The sequence below is a fragment of the Lampetra planeri genome, chromosome 54, assembly GCF_965212315.1.
Source record: "Lampetra planeri chromosome 54, kcLamPlan1.2.h2, whole genome shotgun sequence".
Taxonomy (NCBI): domain Eukaryota; kingdom Metazoa; phylum Chordata; class Hyperoartia; order Petromyzontiformes; family Petromyzontidae; genus Lampetra; species Lampetra planeri.
Genome location: NC_136160.1, coordinates 4127511 through 4146341, shown reverse-complemented (window position 1 = coordinate 4146341; position 18831 = coordinate 4127511). Strand labels below are relative to the sequence as shown.

The following is an 18831-nucleotide window of genomic DNA, read 5'->3' as shown; positions in this document are numbered from 1 at the left end:
CTAAGTGGCGGTGACGTCACCACGGCGCTTGTGCCATGCTAGGTGCACTTGGAGGCCACGTGGAGTATTGAAGGCTCGCGTGCAGAAGGTCACAGAACAGACCCAGCGGGTGCCATGGGTTGACCTACTTAGATGGCCGGCAGATGCGCCGACCGTGCTCCCCACTGTGCCAACTTGCTGCATTTTAGCCGCCCGGCGCTCCGCTCGTGGTTGCTAGCGTGGCTCCTCTGCCCTCCGTTGTTGATGGGGGGCGACTGCCTCCAACTCACCAGCAGCATCCTTCACAAACCTCCTCCACAGAGGCCGATCTTGAAACGACTGGTTACCGATTCATCGGCAAGTCCAATCCACTCCAACTGCGCTCCTGACCCTTCATCCCGGTTGGCAACGTACGGCGCGCGAAAGAAGTTCAACCGACAAACATCCGTGCACACAATTTGCCCGCAGTAACCCAACGCCCTCTCACCTGGCAGATGTAAGCGAATGTCTGCCTGCTGTTCCACTTGGAACCCGCCAGGAACTTGCTGATGATCTGCTCCAGGAACAGCTGAAGGAGGTCCCGTGATGACGACAGCTTGCGGACAATCTCGCTGACCTGCGGGCAAGGAGCGCACGGACACGACGCAAGCCGTCGGCGAGAGCGCTCGCGGGCGTGGGAGCGGTGTGGGGGGGGGGGTCAGCAATCGCACGCGAGAAATACAACCCGGCTTTGTCCTAATGTAAGATACGACCGGGAATCGAACCTCGGTTCGCTGGGCTTGCAGCCGAGTGCGCTCATCATCATCGTCGTTGCGCCACTAATCCACGGAGGACCTTGCACAGAGCGAGCGCGATTCTAATAAAAATGTATCCGGTCAGGGAATTTCGATTTAAAGCTTTCGTGACTGCAGGGATTCATCTTCTTGGTTCTTTCGGTAAAGTCACGTAGAATGGAAATAATAAAGTAATACAAATAAAATATAATAAAATAATTCACACGACGTTTCGGCGACAACGCAAGCAGCCGTCCTCAGGTGAAGAACAGGTCTGTCGAGAAGACGTTTCGGCCAGACCTGTTCTTCACCTGAGGATGGCTGCTTGCGTTGCGGCCCAAACGTCGTGTGAATTATTTTATTAGATTTTATTATTTATTATTTTATTATTTCCATTCTACATGACTTTACCGAAAGAACCAAGAAGACGGTCAGGGAATCTTTCGCTCGCAGCTCAGAGATTAGAGTTTCGATGTCGTGTGTGTAGGGACTGGGACGGAGTGGGGGTGCAGCGGTTAGCGCATATCGTGCGATGAACCCGGGGGACGGGACCCGAGTCCACGTGTAGCGTCAGCGGAGGGATATTTGAACAGTTCCTGGGCGTTTCCTCCTCTCGCCGAGCTGCGTGGCGAGGTACGATCAAACAAAGCCCCCACCGACACGGCACGAACGGGCACCCCATGACCCAGCAGTGGACGGACATGGGGTTCTGAGAATTATGACTGGAAACCGGCCGCGCCCGAGAACGCGCATTTTTATTGCCGCCAGCGGTTGCTACAGCGGCGCAACGACTCACCAGTTTGTAGGAAATCCATCGGACTTCTGCAACTTTGTCCGAGCAGAGTTGAAAGGCAATAGGGCAGAGGTGGTCAAACACATCCTTGGAGGCATAGAGCCCGAGGAGCAGAATCAACTGCCTGTGACGCACACCGCACACACCACACACACACCGCACACACACCGCGCACACCACACCACGAGCACACACACACCGCGCACACCACGCACACACACACACACACACACACGCGTAAAAGCAATCAAACGCATGCCTCAACTACTGCGTCGCATCATCTCTCACCATTTTACGCCGACGCACACGCGCGCTTTGCGTGTGCCAGGTGGTCGCGCTTACACGCGCGTGTGCTCATCGCACAAAAACGGTTTCGCGTCAGCGAGTTCCGCGCATTGGGCAGTATAAAAGTAGCGCCTCCAGTGGCTTGCAGGTGGTCGTCACGCAACAAAGTACGAACTCAGGCTCAGCCCTGCTTAGAGCGTCCGAGACGTACACGTTTGCATGTACGTGGGACGTCTTTCGCACCGCGCGTAGCCAAGCGTGCTAATCGGAGGTGCGAGGGTGGGGGGGGCAACAAACTAAACACAAAAATAAGTTGCAAAAAATAGGTTGCAATTCATGGCCACAACAGTGCTCCCCATTGTGGTGGCCAAGACGGCGTCGATGATGGTGGGGGGTGATTGCGGCAGTAAAGATGGTGATGGTGGTGGCGATGGTGGCGATCGTGGCAGTGAAGATGGTGGTGGCGGAGGAGATGCCACCAGAACCACGCGTTTAGAGTATTTCGCTGCTGCTATAAATGTCCACGTGATGGCGAGCCACTTCGTTGAGCCATCATTTGTGGCCAGGTCGCTTCTGAAAAAAAATAGCTTTGTACAAAAAAGCAGTTCTAAAGAAATGAGTTTTAAGTCTCGACTCAAAAGTGCAACGAGATGTGTAGAGATCAGGGTGCACGCATCGAGGGTGACAAGGCAAGGCACGTGGTGGCCACACATCGCAAGGTCCTCCAACACCGCCTCCCAATCGCAGCCGTTGGGCACCTCCGATTAGCACAGTTGGCTACATACGGTGCGAAAGAAGTTCAACGTGCATACATACACACACAGGAATTGTTCATGAGTATAGGGTGGTGGGGAGGTGGTGGGGGAGGTGGTGGGAGGGGGGTGTGTGTGGAATTGGGGGGGGAGTGGGGTGTTAAATGAGATCACAGTGGGGGGCGGGGAGAAGGCACGCACTCTGCAAGGTCGTAGCGAAATCGCCAATTCCTCGTGTTGTCCGTGACGAGGAACTCCTGCAGGTGGTAGAGGTACTCCCTCCGCTTCTGCTGGGGCAGCAACTGCACAGGGGACAAGACAAAGAACCCCCGTGTAGCCTTAACAGACTGTTGGGGCAAGTGCTGTTAGCGAGAAGCATCTATGAAGGCCGGCACGGCACACGAGGGGGTGGGTGGCCGGCACCACGCCCGGCCGCCTTTGTCTCCCCAGTGACGATGTTTACTACACACCGCACCAGGTACTCATTTGAGGCCAAGTCGACAATCGCCACTGGTGTTGGCCGTGAGCGGGAATTGAACCCGGGTTGCCAGCTTCGTAGCGCTGCGCACGAACCGCAACACTACCTCTTCTTGGTTCTTTCGGTAAAGTCACGTAGAAGGGAAATAATACAAATAAAACATAATAAAATAAAATAATTCTCACGACGTTTCGGCCACAACGCAAGCAGCCGTCCTCAGGTGAAGAACAGGGCTGTCGGAAAGACTTCGGACGCTGTCTTTCCGACAGACCTGTTCTTCACCTGAGGACGGCTGCTTGCGTTGTGGCCAAAACGTCGTGAGAATTGTATTTTATTATGTTTTATTTTTTATTAGTTTATTACTTCCCTTCTACGTGACTTTACCGAAAGAACCAAGACGATGAATCCCTGCAGTCACGAAAGCTTTAAATCGAACCGCAACACTACCGTACAGACACGATGCTCGGCACCACCACCAGCATCACCCACGGGCTACGCACAACCAATAAACCCGGGGTGGTGGAGCCGATGGTCCCGTACACTACCACTTCATCTCACGTTCCACACATGCAGTGATGAACAATTGGATGTATTGGCGGTACACCGGTGCAGCATAACATAGCGGTCCTCATAAAACAGTCTGACGATGTCGATGTTGCCCTTGAGTGGCGCTGCAGACTCTCCATCAGAACAAGTCGCACTGACATTCAGCAGCTGCTTTCCCGTTGGAACGCGCGGCGGCGGCGGCGGCGACACCACGAGCCGTAATATTTGGATGCCACCGTCCGCCGAGAAATGATTCCCGGTATTGAATCGAGGCACCGACCGACCGAGTCTCGGGCACGAGGAGTCAAATCTGCCTTGGGGACACGGAGCAGCCAATCTGTGGTCAGGCTGGCTGCTGCTGCACGGCAACAGACTCGAGCATCGTGTTCAGCCGCTCGTTTAGACGTTCGTCTTCGACTGCTTCGACATCACGAGAAACTGATTTTGACGGACACCCCGGGGGCTTGCGAATCGGGGGAAAGTAAATAATTATTGCGGGTTTTTTTAATTTCCCTCCCTCCCTCCCCGCCCCACCGGTTGTACCGCCAACACGTTCAACCACCCGTACCGTCGAAGCGTCCGAAAAATCCACAATCGTCGAGGCCGCCCACCACCCCCCACCCTCACCCCAAGCTCGACGCGAACGCGAGAGGGTTTCCTGCGCGTGACTTTGCCGTGCTTTTTAAAGGTTGCGCAAGGCCCCGCTCGTTGAACAGCGCGCTACGTGGCCACTTCTGCCGTTGCGCAACTCGGGTGCTGGTCGTTGGGCGAGTCGTTAAACTCAAAACGGTGGGGGGGGGGAGGCGGGCGAGGTGGGGTGAGGGCAAAGTCTCCGTGCGGTAACGTGGCTGGGAGGCCTGGGCCAGGCAGCCTGCCCACACATTTTCGTACAAGGTGGTCCCGTTTAGAGACAAACCACACACCGACTGTAAATACTGTTTACTCAAAAGAGTAAATGTTGTATTGCAGCTATATTTTTAGCCTGGCCGGGAGGCCACGTACACTTTGAGGCCACGTACACTGTGAGGCCACGTACACTTTGAGGCCACGTACACTTTGAGGCCACGTGCACTGTGAGGCCACGTACACTTTGAGGCCACGTACACTGTGAGGCCACGTGCACTGTGAGGCTACGTCCACTTTGAGGCCACGTGCACTGTGAGGCCACGTACACTGTGAGGCCACGTACACTGTGAGGCCACGTGCACTTTGAGGCCACGTACACTGTGAGGCCACGTACACTTTGAGGCCACGTACACTGTGAGGCCACGTGCACTTTGAGGCCACGTACACTGTGAGGCCACGTGCACTTTGAGGCCACGTACACTGTGAGGCCACGTGCACTGTGAGGCCACGTACACTGTGAGGCCACGTCCACTTTGAGGCCATGTACACTGTGAGGCCACGTACACTGTGAGGCCACGTGCACTTTGAGGCCACGTACACTTTGAGGCCACGTACACTTTGAGGCCACGTACACTGTGAGGCCACGTACACTTTGAGGTCACGTGTCAAAGACTCGCTGCCGGCAGGAGGTCACGGGACAGACCCAGACACCACGGGGGATGACCGACCGAGATTGACGGGCAACACCCCATGCACACACGGCCACGCCTGCGCCCTGCTGACCTTGAGGAAGTCGTGCAGGTGCTTGAGCACGCCCACGCGCACGTCGTCCAGGTCCTTGAGGAAGCCGTTGAAGACGGGGACGAGGTCCACGGCGGTGAGGCGGTCTCCCAGGATGGCGGCCAGCTCGTGGATGGAGAAGGCCAGCGTGCGCCGCACCTTCCACTGTGAGGGGTGACGGGCGTGGGGAGCGGTGGCGCAGCGGTTAGCGCTACGCTGCGCTATGAACCCGGCGACACGAGTTCGATTCCCGCTCACGGCCAAGACCGGTGACGATTATCTGAACCGGTCCCGGCCTCCCCTAGGTCGACTCGGCCTCAAATGAGTACCTGGTGCGGTGTGTAAACATCGCCACTGGGGAGACAAAGGCGGTCGGGCGTGGTGCTGGCCACCCACCCCCTCGTGCGCCGTTCCGGCCTTCATAGGTGCTCGCTAACAGCACTTGACCCTACAGTCTGTTAAGGCTACATGGGGGATCTTTGTTTGTGCCGGCAGCCACACACCGGCGTTCATTCGGCGTTTTACTTTCTGGCTTTTTTTTTCCTTTAGGTCAAAGTCGTTTTCCCAAAGTTTTCACCCTGCAAGTGTCATTGTGTAACTTTTTACCCTTTACACGTGTGTCGATTTAAACAAAAAAAACGTGCCGTTTCATTGAGGGACTGTGCGATGTCTTGGACAAAGTGCAACCACCAGCAGAGCGCTAGAAAGCGGTAGGCAGAAGAGAGCAGTGGCCAACCGAGCGTCGAGTAAGAGAGAGAAAGACCAGAGGTCGCAACCGGGTACCCGATACCCGTACCCTACCCGATACCCAGCTACCCGTACCCAGCCGGGTACGGGTACCCGTTTGCGACCCTGGTGCGGCCGGGTACAGGTAGGCCGTGAGTCACTGGTGAGTCACCGTTTGTCACTCATTTCCCAACGTCTTGTCTCTTCTCACAATTCAAGTTCCTAGAATCAACCCACCCGCGCCTGCAACATGGCTTCATCCCAGAGGTCGCAATCAGGTACCCGATACCCGTACCCGGCTGGGTACGGGAAGGGTACGGGTACGGCCGGGTACGGGTACGGGTACCCGTTTGCGACCCTGGTGCGGCCAGGTATGGGTACGGGGGGTAAGGAATCAAAACCCGTTTGCGACCTCTGAGAAAGACTCACCTGCATGTCCGCTGCCAGCGAGTTGTAGGTGCTCTTGAGGCAGTGCCAGTGCTGGGTGCCCAGGGTGAGCGCCACCCCCGGGAGGCTGTACGCGCAGTGCCTCGCGATCTCCGTGTCCACCGTTTGAGCCCGGAACGGGTCGGTCATGGACAGGAACTGGTCCAGCAGCTCCTGGGGTATCACGTCCTACGGAGAAACAGCGTCGTCGCAACTCGCCATCACCACCACCACCACACCACTAACATGATCAGCAGCACCGCCGTCGCGATCGTCGGCGATAAGGCAGGTAGGCGTTACGATGCTCAAACACCAAATCAGACGCCTATTGGGTCTGCATTGACCACACGAGCTTGTGGTAAAACATGCAAACAGATATCCTTTGATAGTGCATGGCATTTTCCTTGAAACCGATTGGCCCACACCAGAGACAGCCTCTTGTAACTACCACGACAATTGTCACCAATGCTATCAACACCCACCCCCCCCGCTCCACCCCATCATCACCACAACCATCATCCCAACCGTCGCTGTCACCACCACCCACTGAGCGTGGTAACCGTGGCGATTGGGTGTGGGGGGCAGTCACCTGGTTGTGAAGCTGCTCCTCTGGCTGCGGTGTGAGCACCATGCTCCTGTCGGGAGAGTCCATGGTGCCAACGCGCCCCTCCTCCTCCTCCTCCTGCGCGAACAAGCGATTCACTGTGCAACTTGATAACACTTGATACAGCTATCGTGCTGTGACGGTTCCACCTGAAGACGGAAGCTTGTGCTGCCTCCGAAACGTCGCGATTTTTATTTTACTTTTATTAATTTAAATTTTTTACCTACGTGACTTTACCGAAAAAAACCTAAGAATATGAATCCTTGCAGTCACGAAAGCTTCAAATCTAGAATCAACTTGCTATTGGCGGCAGCAGCAGCAACAAGGAACTAAAACCATGCCCACGCTCGGTTTGCGGCTCGACTCTTTTGCACGCACGAATCACGCGACACCAAGCACCATCCCTCTTCACAGTGGCACTTTAAAGATTCGCCCGACGTCGTTATGAATGAGAAGGCCATCGTGCTCCGGGCATCGTGGTCCAAATTTACTAAATTCGAAGAAAAAAATAGCCCCCCTTCCGGCATGTCGAACTTCTTTCGCACCGTACGGAGCCAACCGTGCTAACCGGAGGTGCGGGGCACACTCATGCCGCTTGCAGGCCAGGTGCCCGAGTCACGCTGAGACAGCTGCCACGGGGGGGGGGGGGCGTGCTCTTCGAATGTTTGAGATGAGATTTGATGCACGCCGGGGCACCGAGTTGCCGAAGCATTGAATGCGAGGATTAATATTATTATTCTGAACCAGTTCCCAACTTCAGTTTAACACGTCGGCTTTCGCGACCAATATCATCTATGTTCTGTAAACGTGACAAACCTTACTAATTGGCCGTGTCGGGTGGTGGCGGGTTTCATGACACATTTATATATTTACGCGATCCAACCCAGAAAAAAAACCTGCATTATGGAATTCCCAACTTGTGCAAGGAGCCAACCCCTCCGTGCGATAACAGCTGCGTACAAGCGGCCACGACGGTGACGATGAGGACGGAAAAAAAAAAAAAACCCGGCTCAGCAGACTTGCGGGAGAGATCCCACGAGACTGGGCAAGCGCTCGGGACGATTTGAGTCGTCGGTAACGAGAAGGGGGGGGGGGACAGAGGTGGGGGGGGGGCGACGTCGCCTTCCCCTGACGCGACACACACGAGAGAGGCGCTCGAGGCACGGCTCACCGTGCTGTTGAGGAAGCTCGACTTGACGGAGCCGTCCAGGGAGAGGCAAACGTTGTCGAAGTGCAATCCCTCGTACTCGCCGAGATCGGACGGGTCCGAATCGAGGGAGGCGGCCTCCAGCATGCACGCAGCCACATCCACAGCCTCTGTAAACAAAGAGCACAGAGAGAGCCGCGTTCACAACACGACTCTCCGCCACCAGCTGTTCAAAGACGAAGATCTTGCCCCCCCCCCCCCTCCCTCCGGACAGCCTTTAACGGACTGTTGGTGCGCAAGCAAATATGAAGAGCGGATTGGTCGGGGGGGGGGACACACCTCTGTCGCGGATCTTCCCAACATCCGTGGCATCCTCCGCCGTTGGCGCGCTCGCACCATCGGCGTCGTCTCTCTCCGCCGGCTCTTCGCGCGGCGCGCGGCACTCGGGGGGGTGCGGCAGCGGCAGCAGCAGCAGCTCCCCGTCGATCGCCACGTCCGACAGCGGCGTTCTCCAGAAGAGGAACGTGCCGTACTTGTCGCTCGCTCCGGCGTCGCCACCGCCCGGCCCGGCCATCTCGGCGTCGCGCCGGGTGGAGTTGCGGTCGCCCGACTGCTCTCGTGGCCGCTCGCTCTCCGCGGAGCGACAGCTCTCAGCAGCCTCCTCCTCGTCGTCGTCGTCGTGCGAGCGCGCGGGCTCCGACGCGACATGGGTGTCGCGCTCGGTGGGAATCGAGGGCGGCTGTGGCTGACGAGAGTCGGCCGAGAGAGACTCCGAGCCTCCGCTCTCGCAGGCGCCGAGCCTCGGCGGCGGTGGCGGCGGCGGCGCGGGGGCCCCACCGGCGTCGCTGCCGGGATTGGGGCAGCCGTCGGCTGGCTCCTCCTGCCCGTCGGCGGCGCTGCGGCGACACAAACGGCGTGGAACCTCCTGGCGGGTCGGGGTCACAAGTCTGGGACGCTCTTCCTTCCGATATCAGGAAGCCACTGGGAGCTTTTAAATCACCGTCTAGATTGAAAGCTCATTCTGGAGAACTACCTTGTGTTTAGTTTGTCGTCCTTGCCGCGCACGTCCGATTAGCACGGTCGGCTACGTACGGTGCGAAAGAAGTTCACCATACGTACACGTGTGGTGCCTCCCACCCGCGCCCCCCCCCCCCCTTCTTCCTCCCTGCGCTGAGAGACATTTATGTCAGGGGGGGGGTAGGAAACGTTTTTTTCCCCCAAGGATTTTAAAATACCTCGATAAAATGATTATCTGTAAAGTGACAAGCGCGTCGACCAGGTGTGAAGGAGACCCTTGCAGTGACAGAAGCGACTGAGCCTGGTGCCAAAACTAGAAACGCCTGTTGGTGACACCAGGTCGAAAAAACTGCCCTCTAGAACCAAATCAATGCGGCCAAGGTCCTTGCAGCGATGGATTAACGATTGTTTTCCGGCAATTTTGAAGAGTGTGGCTAGCGTGGGGACGTACGTAATAAAGTAGCGGGCCGGGTACGGCCCATGGGCCAGCCTGCTCGCTCGTCGCAACGTCAAATGAAAACTACGGGTCACCGGTTCCACCGTTATACTCGTGTTACACCGGTAACACAAGTATAACGGTGACGGTTCCACCTGAAGACGGAAGCTTGTGTTGCCTCCGAAACGTCGCGATTTTTATTTTTATTTTATTTTACTTTCATTAATTTAAATTTTTTACCTACGTGACTTTACCGAAAAAACCCAAGAATATGAAGAATAACGGTTGTTTATTTTTATTCTTTGGGTCTTTCGGTAAAGCCACGTAGATAGAAAATAATAAAAACGTCACGACGTTTCGATCGCAACACGAGCCGTCGACATCAGGCGAGAAAACAAAACACGAGTACAAAGTCTCGCTTTCAGGAGGATCCCGCGTTGCGACGTTTGGCCGAGAGCCACGACATCGCAGAGGTTTTCAGCTATATGGGAAGATACCAGAAAAACCCCACGCAGAGCAGGAGGGGAGAGCGAACCAACCACACGCGGAAAGGCACCCGAGGAGTTGGCAATTGAACCTGGGCCCTGCTTGCCGGAAGGCCCAAGCATTAACCGCCGCGCCCGCCAACCTGCCGCCCATTGTACGAGAGGCGAACAAAAATTGAGATTCTAGATTTGAAGCTTTCGTGACTGCAAGGATTCATACTCTTAGTTCTTTCGGTAAAGTCACGTAGGAAAAAAATGAAATTAATAAAAATAAAATAATAAAAATCACGACGTTTCGGAGGCAACACAAGTCTCCGTCATCAGGTGGGACCGTCACAGCCAGATTTGCTGCATCAAGTGAAGCAGGGATTCCAAGATGCAAGCTCTTAAATACAACTTCTTGGTTCTTTCGGTAAAGTCACGTAGAATGGAAACAATACAAATAATAAAATAAAACATAATAAAATAATTCTCACGACGTTTCGGCCACAACGCAAGCAGCCTTCATCAGGTGAAGACCAGGTCTGTCGGGGGAGACGCTGTCTCCATTCTACGTGACTTTACCGAAAGAACCAAGAAGATGAATCCCTGCAGTCACGAAAGCTTTAAATCGAAAAATCTTAAATACAAGTTCAGGGGGGAGGAGAGGGGGGGGGGGGGAGCTTATCAGAATGTGGTAGCCAATGAATGGAACGTATCGGGAGGGGGGGGGGGCGGGGCTAAAAGAATTGAGATTCAACTCTAGATTTGAAGCTTTCGTGACTGCAAGGATTCATATTCTTAGGTTTTGTCGGTAAAGTCACGTAGGTAAAAACATTAAAATTAATAAAAGTAAAATAAAATAATTTACTTGATACAGCTGTCGTGGCTGTGACGGTTCCACCTGAAGACGGAAGCTTGTGTTGCCTCCGAAACGTCGTGATTTTTATTTTATTTTACTTTTATTAATTTTAATGTTTTTACCTACGTGACTTTACCGAAAAAACCTAAGAATTTGAGATTCAACGTCGCGCCGAGGTCCTCACCCCGTGGAAGGCGACGCCGACAGAGCCTCCATGTTCAATTCCACGTCCCCTTTGCTCCCCCTGTGGATTGCCACGCCGGCGAGCAGCGAGGGGGGGCTCGCGAACGTGGAAATGAACTGCCCCAGAGACTGGAAGGCCGCCATCCTCACCTGCAACGCAATCAGACACGCGTCGTCAACGGTTAGGGATTGATCGGTGTGGGATGAGATTGATCAGTGGGGCAGGGATCGAACGTTTGAGTGGGGATCAATCAGTGGGGCAGGAATCGATCAGTGGGGTTGAGATCGATCAGTGGGGCAGGAATCGATCAGTGGGGTAGGGATCAATCAGTGGCTCAGGGATCGATCAGTGGGGTAGAGATCGATCAGTGGAGTAGAGATCAGTGAGGTCGGGATCAATCAGTGAGGTAGGGATCGATCAGTCCTATTATTAACACAGCCCTGAAGGGGGTGGGGTACACTAAACATTTCTTAAACGAATTAGAACAAATTAACTGGCAGTAATCCATCAACTGCTAAATGAATACTTACCTCTGCCCCCCCCACCCCCCACCACAGCGTGTTGTTGTTTGACTATACCTCACCACGCTGGTGAGTGCAAGTTGCTTGACGGGACAGAGGGACATATCCAGTATCGGTTCCGGTATCAATGAGCCTCTCACCCTTGCCTGGAAATCAAACTGAGGATTCTTGATCCACTGTGCAGTGCATTGACCACTGAGTTACTACACCCCTTGTGACCCCCCCCAGCCCCCGACTTCGCCCCCCCCACCCAACAATAATAATCAAGCTATGAAAAATAATAATAGGTTTTTACCCTTTATGGGAATAAAATAGGTGTTAAGATGTTGAAACGCCAAAGAGACACCTTTTGCAAAGAATCACGTCTGCATGAACCACACACAAGTACTTGTGGTAAGGGGCCATCCATCTCGTACGTACGCATGGAGGGGGGGAGGGGGGGTTAACCCAAATGCGTACTGACAATGTACGCATAGGAAACGGGGGGGGGGGGGGGGGGGGCAAAGCCTCGATAATAATTTGTCTACATTGGCCTTCAAATGAGTTAGATGGTCCGGCGGTGGACTATCTGTTTGCTTAAATGCGTTAATATTATTTATCCTTGATCGTTTCTGCGTGGATTAAATATCGGCCGTTCTATAGGATTCGGGGGGGGGGGGGTGCGTCAGGCGTACGTACGCAGGTGGGGGGGGTGGGGTGTAAAAAGTCCGCATGCGAACAGGGAGGGGGGGAGGGGTCAAGTTGACAGATTTCTGTGTACTTACTCAATGCATGGCCCCTAAAACAGGCAAACCAACGTGCTCTCGTGGTAACAAAAACATTTGAAACGATTGGCCTACACCAGAGACAGCCTTCTCTACGGCACTCTCTTATCCAGTGTCAGACCAGAGAACGCCAAAAGGTGTTTGAACATCTGAACGCCTATTTTGTTGCCAGAAAGAGTCGTACGTAATCTTATTTTTTTTTCATACTTCGTGATACTGGCCCAAAAAATGGTCCCGTAGAAATAATCAAGTCGTTTATCAACGCAAGAAAGTGCGGGTTTCCAGACTCTTTTAACAACAGGGTCGTCTGCCACATGTTCACGGTCCGCGGTGGCAACGTCGCAACGCGCAATCCCACGAGCAAATTTCCAGATAATATTTCAGCATTGGGATGTTTCGGCCAATATCGGTTACAATGTACGGCTTTCTTGTGTGTTGTTGCTGCTCTTTTAGCCACGGGAGGAATTTCGATTTAAAGCTTTCATGAACTGCAGGGATTCATCTTCTTGGTTCTTTCGGTACGTGACTTTACCGAAAAAAACAAGAAGACCATGGGAGGAAATCGGAGAACCCGGAAGGAGACACCCACACAGAAACAGGGAGGCGGGGGGGGGGGGGCGCGTGGAGAACACGCAAACTCCACGCAGAAAAGGCGCCCGAGTTGGTGAATCGAACCAAGGTTGGGTCTCTTCTCGGCGCCGGTGCCGCCACCGCCGGCGGGTACGCACCCAGCGCGAGGGATCGCAGATGAGGTTGATGAAGAGCGGCGAGAGCTGGGTGCGGCGGAAATCGTGCGAGGCGGTGCTCGACACGGCGGTGAAGCACTCGGCGCACGCCTTGCGCACGCCCCACACGCTGTCCGAGCACAGCTGCATGAACTTCGGCAGCTGTGGGGAGTGATGAGGGGGTGGTTAAACAATTAAAAGAAAAACCCGGCGCAAGCTCGGATGCCGTAAACGCGACCCCGTCACCGCCGCACGTTAGTCCTCGGGAAAGTATTTAGCGAGTGGCGTTTGACTCGGTGGTCGCGTGATATCCGACTCGGTCCTGGGACTCCCTCGTGCTCGGCTGGGTCTTCGATTCTATTCTTGCGCGCGATGGCCGACGTGCTCACAGGAGCTGAAACGCCAATGCCTAGAGACAGTTCAGGAGACTGTGAGTGTTCGGCTTTGCTATACCTCATCGTCCGTCGAAGGAGCGGAGAGACCACAGTGGTTTAGTACACGGTCCATAGTTTGGGTTGCATGACCACAGTCTTAAATAAGTACCTGGTGCGGTGATGTGTCAACAACAACGGGCGTGGTGCTGGCCACCCACCCCCTCGTGTGCCGTGCCGGCCTTCATAGGTGCTCGCTGACAGCACTTACCCAAACAGTCTGTTACAGGCTATATGGGGGATCTTTGTCTTTGTGTGTACGTGCGTGTTTGTGTCTGTTTGTAGTGGTTAGTGCGCGCGATGCTACAAACCCAGCGACCCGAGTTTGATTCCCGCTCACGGCGACCACCAACACACCGGTGACGAATATCCAAACTGGTCCTGGGCCTCCCTTAGGTGGATTCCGCCTCAAATAAGTACCCGGTGCGGTGTGTAAACATGCGCAGTGCCGCCGCTCTTCGAAAGGTGCTCGCTAACAGGACGTGCCCCAACGGGCTGTATGGCTATATGGGGGAGGAGCATTTGCGTTGCCTTTGTACGCACTCACCAGCACGTGCTCTGTCGTTTTCTGCCCGACGACGCTGCACACGTCGCCAAAGTGAGCCGCACAAACCTGAACACGCACGCGAGTACACACACGCAACTTGCAACCAGCCCCGCCATCAGCACGCACACAACTTGCAACCAGCCCCGCCATCCAGACGGTGCAAAGTCACGAGTGATTTCCTGCTCAGATGAGCTTGGAGGAATTGGCTCTCGTTTCCTGTTGACAAGATCCGAGTCAGTTGCCGGAAAAATCCACATTCACCCGGCGGGGTGGGGGTGGGGGGCAGGGAGCAAATAAAAAGTAGAGGACAACCACTTGGTAACTATTTTATCGACCCAGGAGTGATGATGATGTATACAAACTCCTCCCCACTCCTTGCACCCCTCCCATTGGAATCAACTTTCCTTGTGAATTAAGCAGCACTGCCTGTAGACTCGGCACTGCCCGTAGACTCAGCACTGCCCGTAGACTCAGCACTGCCCGTAGACTCAGCACTGCACCATAGACTCAGCACTGCATGTAGACTCATCACTGCCCGTAGACTCATCACTGCCCGTAGACTCATCACTGCACCATAGACTCATCACTGCCCGTAGACTCATCACTGCATGTAGACTCATCACTGCCCGTAGACTCATCACTGCCCGTAGACTCATCACTGCCCGTAGACTCAGCACTGCCCGTAGACTCATCACTGCCCGTAGACTCAACACTGCCCGTAGACTCATCACTGCCCGTAGACTCATCACTGCCCGTAGACTCATCACTGCCCGTAGACTCATCACTGCCCGTAGACTCATCACTGCCCGTAGACTCAACACTGCCCGTAGACTCAACACTGCACCATAGACTCAGCACTGCCCGTAGACTCAACACTGCCCGTAGACTCATCACTGCACCATAGACTCAGCACTGCCCGTAGACTCATCACTGCCCGTAGACTCAGCACTGCACCATAGACTCAGCACTGCACCATAGACTCAGCACTGCCCATAGACTCAGCACTGCACCATAGACTCAGCACTGCCCGTAGACTCATCACTGCCCGTAGACTCAACACTACCAATAAACTCATCACTGCACCATAGACTCAGCACTGCCCCTGTACATTGAGCAGTCCCCCTCCTTAACCTCCTATTGCTCTTACAGCCTCACCACCTCTTCTCTATCGCCCATTCCTCTTCCCTCCCCTCGCCCCTCCACTCCTTCCCGTCCCTCCCCACAGCCCCGAAGCTCCCCTCCATCGCGGTCACTCACTCCTCAATCCTTGCAGCACGTCCCCTGTCAACTACATTCCATCCTGCGTCATCGTTTTGTGCAAGCCGTGTCAAGCGTTCCATTAGATTAGATACGCTTATCCATTGTGTCGTTTTGAAAACCGGGCTCGTGACAGCCCTGGGTGGGGCTGGCATCACAAGTTGGGTGACTGTAAACGGTAGAGTAGACGAGCAGCGCCGGGCCAAATAAGCCGATTCATGGGATCAAAGGGCAAAAGTCTTTGTGCCGTTATCACTCGCTCCGGCCGCAGGAATGTATAAATAGATTAGCACCACTTCAATGTTACCCCGAGCAGGAAGTAACTCTACGACTTTTTAAACCGCAATAATGCCGATGTGCCGTGGCAGCATTTCGCGACGTGCGGTCGCGGTTTTCGGACGAAGGCCCCACTTCACAGCACAGACAGAGCGCGCCACAGGGTCAGGGGTCAACTTGCGTATCGACCAGCGAGTGTTGGTTACGCGTGCGGAAAATGCATTCGACGGTTGCGCACCTTGCGGACGTGAAAGATTTTGCCGTCCATGCAGAGTTCGCAAAAGCGCGGCAGCAGCAGACACTCCGTCACGTCCTTGCCGACCACCATCGCCATCTTGCACATGATCTGCGCGGGGGAAACGCGGCGTCAGCAGCTTCCACCTCATCGGTTGCCAATTTGTTTGGCAGCAAAGCCTGACGCTGTTGACAAGACTGAGGAAGGCGAAACCGGTCAAGCGCTTGCCCCCTTTTGAGCGAACGCGTGCCGATAAAAATAATAGAACGCCCAACTCGAAACAATCACTTGCGTCATTGTGGAGAATATTAACAAACGAAACCATCTCTCCACATCAAACCCAGAAGATCTCTGGGGTTTGATCTTCCACGAAGATGCTCATCCGCTGCACAAACCGTGGCAGCAGATGCGGACACCTGATACACAAATGTAAAACTCTCCAGCGTTCAACTGTGGGTCATCCAGAACAATGCCCGATGCACAAATATGAAGGAGACATCACGGCAGTGCACTCCCACTGCTCCCGCCGCGGTTATCTGGCTTGACGCACCTGAACGTCAAATTGTAGTTGTTGCTCGGCATCTACATCAGCTGTAGGTAAGAGGAAGAAGTGGCACGGCGGGCGAGTGGGAGTGCACAACTTCGGTAGCGTATGTATGCAAGGGCGTTGGATTTATTTCGCACCGTACGTAGCCAAACGTCAGAGGTCGCAACCGGGTACCCGATACCCGTACCCTACCCGATACCCGGCTACCCGTACCCGGCTGGGAACGGGTACCCGTTTGCGACCCTGGTGCGGCCGGGTACGGGTAAGGAATCAAAACCCGTTTGCGACCTCTGCCATCCGTGCTACCATTTGGAGGCGCGGGGTAAGGACAACAAACTAAACACATTTTTTTTTCGATGTAAAGTTTTCGTGACTGCAGGGATTCATATTCATGGTTCTTTCGGTCAAGTCACGTAGTGACAATTGTATAATGTTTAAATATTATAATTTTATTACTTCCCTTCTACGGGACTTTACCGAAAGAACCAAGAAAGTGAAACTAAAACACGACAAGAAAAAAGTGAAGCGTTTCGCCCAGGCGCTGGCCCACCGTGACGGCCTCGGCTTTGTAGTCGTCGTTGCTCTCGGGCGCTGTCAGCTCCAAGATCACGGGGCACACTTTGGTCTCGATGCTGGCGGCGTCCAGCAGCTCCTGCTCCAGCAGCACCAACAGCGCCGCCTGGCTCGTCTTGCGCACCTCTCGTTCGGAAGCACACCGCGGGGGAGCGCAACGCCGGTAAACGCTCGCGCGCCGAGGCGCACGGCAGCACAAGCGCCGTTACCCATCCCCGGGCGGTGCCGTGCCGTTCTGGAGCTGCTACCGCGCGGGGTCAGGGCGGGTGGCGAGTTTGCCAAGGGTTCGCGGTTCGAATCCGGCAAGCCGCCCTGGTTATTATTATTATTATACCTGCGGTCGTGTGCATCAAGCGCAAGATATGACGCCGTCGTCTGGGTCACAGTGGACGTCAACTTAATCCCGCGACGTCGTTCGAAACGGGTAGGGCCACTGTGCGCCGGCGTTGACGGTCCAAGTTTGGCAGGTTAAAAAAAAAGCAACACGGAAAAATGATTCAACTGGGATGATCCGTGTAGCGACATCGCCCCCGAATGGGAAACCACCGCAGACTGTCTGTGACACGTAGCGCCTCTCTTCGTGGTAGCCTTGTGCTATAATAAGAATGATCGCGCCAAAACCAAATGGACTCAACAATTATTACCATTTAATATTACTGCTCCCGTAAACTTCACCTGTTGATTTTTCCAGCCAAGTCGAGGACTCCCGTCTAGCCGACTATCTAGTCTGGTCCACAACACGTTCAACCACCACACTGCATGTGACAATGTTGTTCACGATCCTGCTCACTCGATCGCTTATCCACGATGTGTTCAACCACCGCACTGCAGGTCACAATGTTTACTGTCCTGCTAACTCGATCGCTTATCCACGATGTGTTCAACCACCGCACTGCAGGTCACAATGTTTACTGTCCTGCTCACTCGATCGCTTATCCACAATGTGTTCAACCACCGCACTGCAGGTCACAATGTTTACTGTCCTGCTCACTCGATCGCTTATCCACAATGTGTTCAACCACCGCACTGCAGGTCACAATGTTTACTGTCCTGCTCACTCGATCGCTTATCCACGATGTGTTCAACCATCGCACTGCAGGTCACAATGTTTACTGTCCTGCTCACTCGATCACTTATCCATGATGTGTTCAACCACCGCACTGCAGGTCACAATGTTTACTGTCCTGCTCACTCGATCGCTTATCCACAATGTGTTCAACCACCGCACTGCAGGTCACAATGTTTACTGTCCTGCTCACTCGATCGCTTATCCACAATGTGTTCAACCACCGCACTGCAGGTCACAATGTTTACTGTCCTGCTCACTCGATCGCTTATCCACGATGTGTTCAACCACCGCACTGCAGGTCACAATGTTTACTGTCCTGCTAACTCCATCACTTATCCACGATGTGTTCAACCACCGCACTGCAGGTCACAATGTTTACGGTCCTGCTCACTCGATCACTTATCCACGACGTGTTCAACCACCACACTGCAGGTCACAATGTTTACTGTCCTGCTCACTCGATCACTTATCCACGACGTGTTCAACCACCACACTGCAGGTCACAATGTTTACTGTCCTGCTCACTCGATCGCTTATCCACGATGAGTTCAACCATCGCACTGCAGGTCACAATGTTCACGGTCCTGCTCACTCGATCGCTTATCCACGATGTGTTCAGTCACCGCACTGCAGGCCACAACGCTTTATACTTCCGCTTCTTTCCTCGCACTGCTCCACTGTGGAATTCCCTCCCATCATCATCATCACCATCGTCTCTTGTCCCCAAACGCGTGCAATAATATTACTCGATTCAAGAAACATGTTAGGTCTGTCCTATTACAACCTAC

General features: G+C 54.3%; 1 protein-coding gene across 1 annotated transcript in view; it reads right to left on the bottom strand.

The window, feature by feature from the left end:
* Nucleotides 1–18831, bottom strand: part of PPP4R1 (protein phosphatase 4 regulatory subunit 1) — a 32812-nt gene that overhangs the window by 2706 nt on the left and 11275 nt on the right. Inside the window, exons 6-18 of the mRNA XM_078617618.1 lie at nucleotides 16952–17098; nucleotides 15858–15965; nucleotides 14087–14152; nucleotides 13112–13270; nucleotides 11099–11247; nucleotides 8475–9031; nucleotides 8160–8305; nucleotides 6974–7066; nucleotides 6388–6573; nucleotides 5236–5397; nucleotides 2784–2884; nucleotides 1549–1669; nucleotides 467–595 (exon numbers count right to left, since the gene is read on the bottom strand). Coding sequence (XP_078473744.1) covers nucleotides 467–595; nucleotides 1549–1669; nucleotides 2784–2884; nucleotides 5236–5397; nucleotides 6388–6573; nucleotides 6974–7066; nucleotides 8160–8305; nucleotides 8475–9031; nucleotides 11099–11247; nucleotides 13112–13270; nucleotides 14087–14152; nucleotides 15858–15965; nucleotides 16952–17098 — 2124 coding nt within the window. The remainder of the gene's footprint in view (nucleotides 1–466; nucleotides 596–1548; nucleotides 1670–2783; nucleotides 2885–5235; nucleotides 5398–6387; nucleotides 6574–6973; nucleotides 7067–8159; nucleotides 8306–8474; nucleotides 9032–11098; nucleotides 11248–13111; nucleotides 13271–14086; nucleotides 14153–15857; nucleotides 15966–16951; nucleotides 17099–18831) is intronic.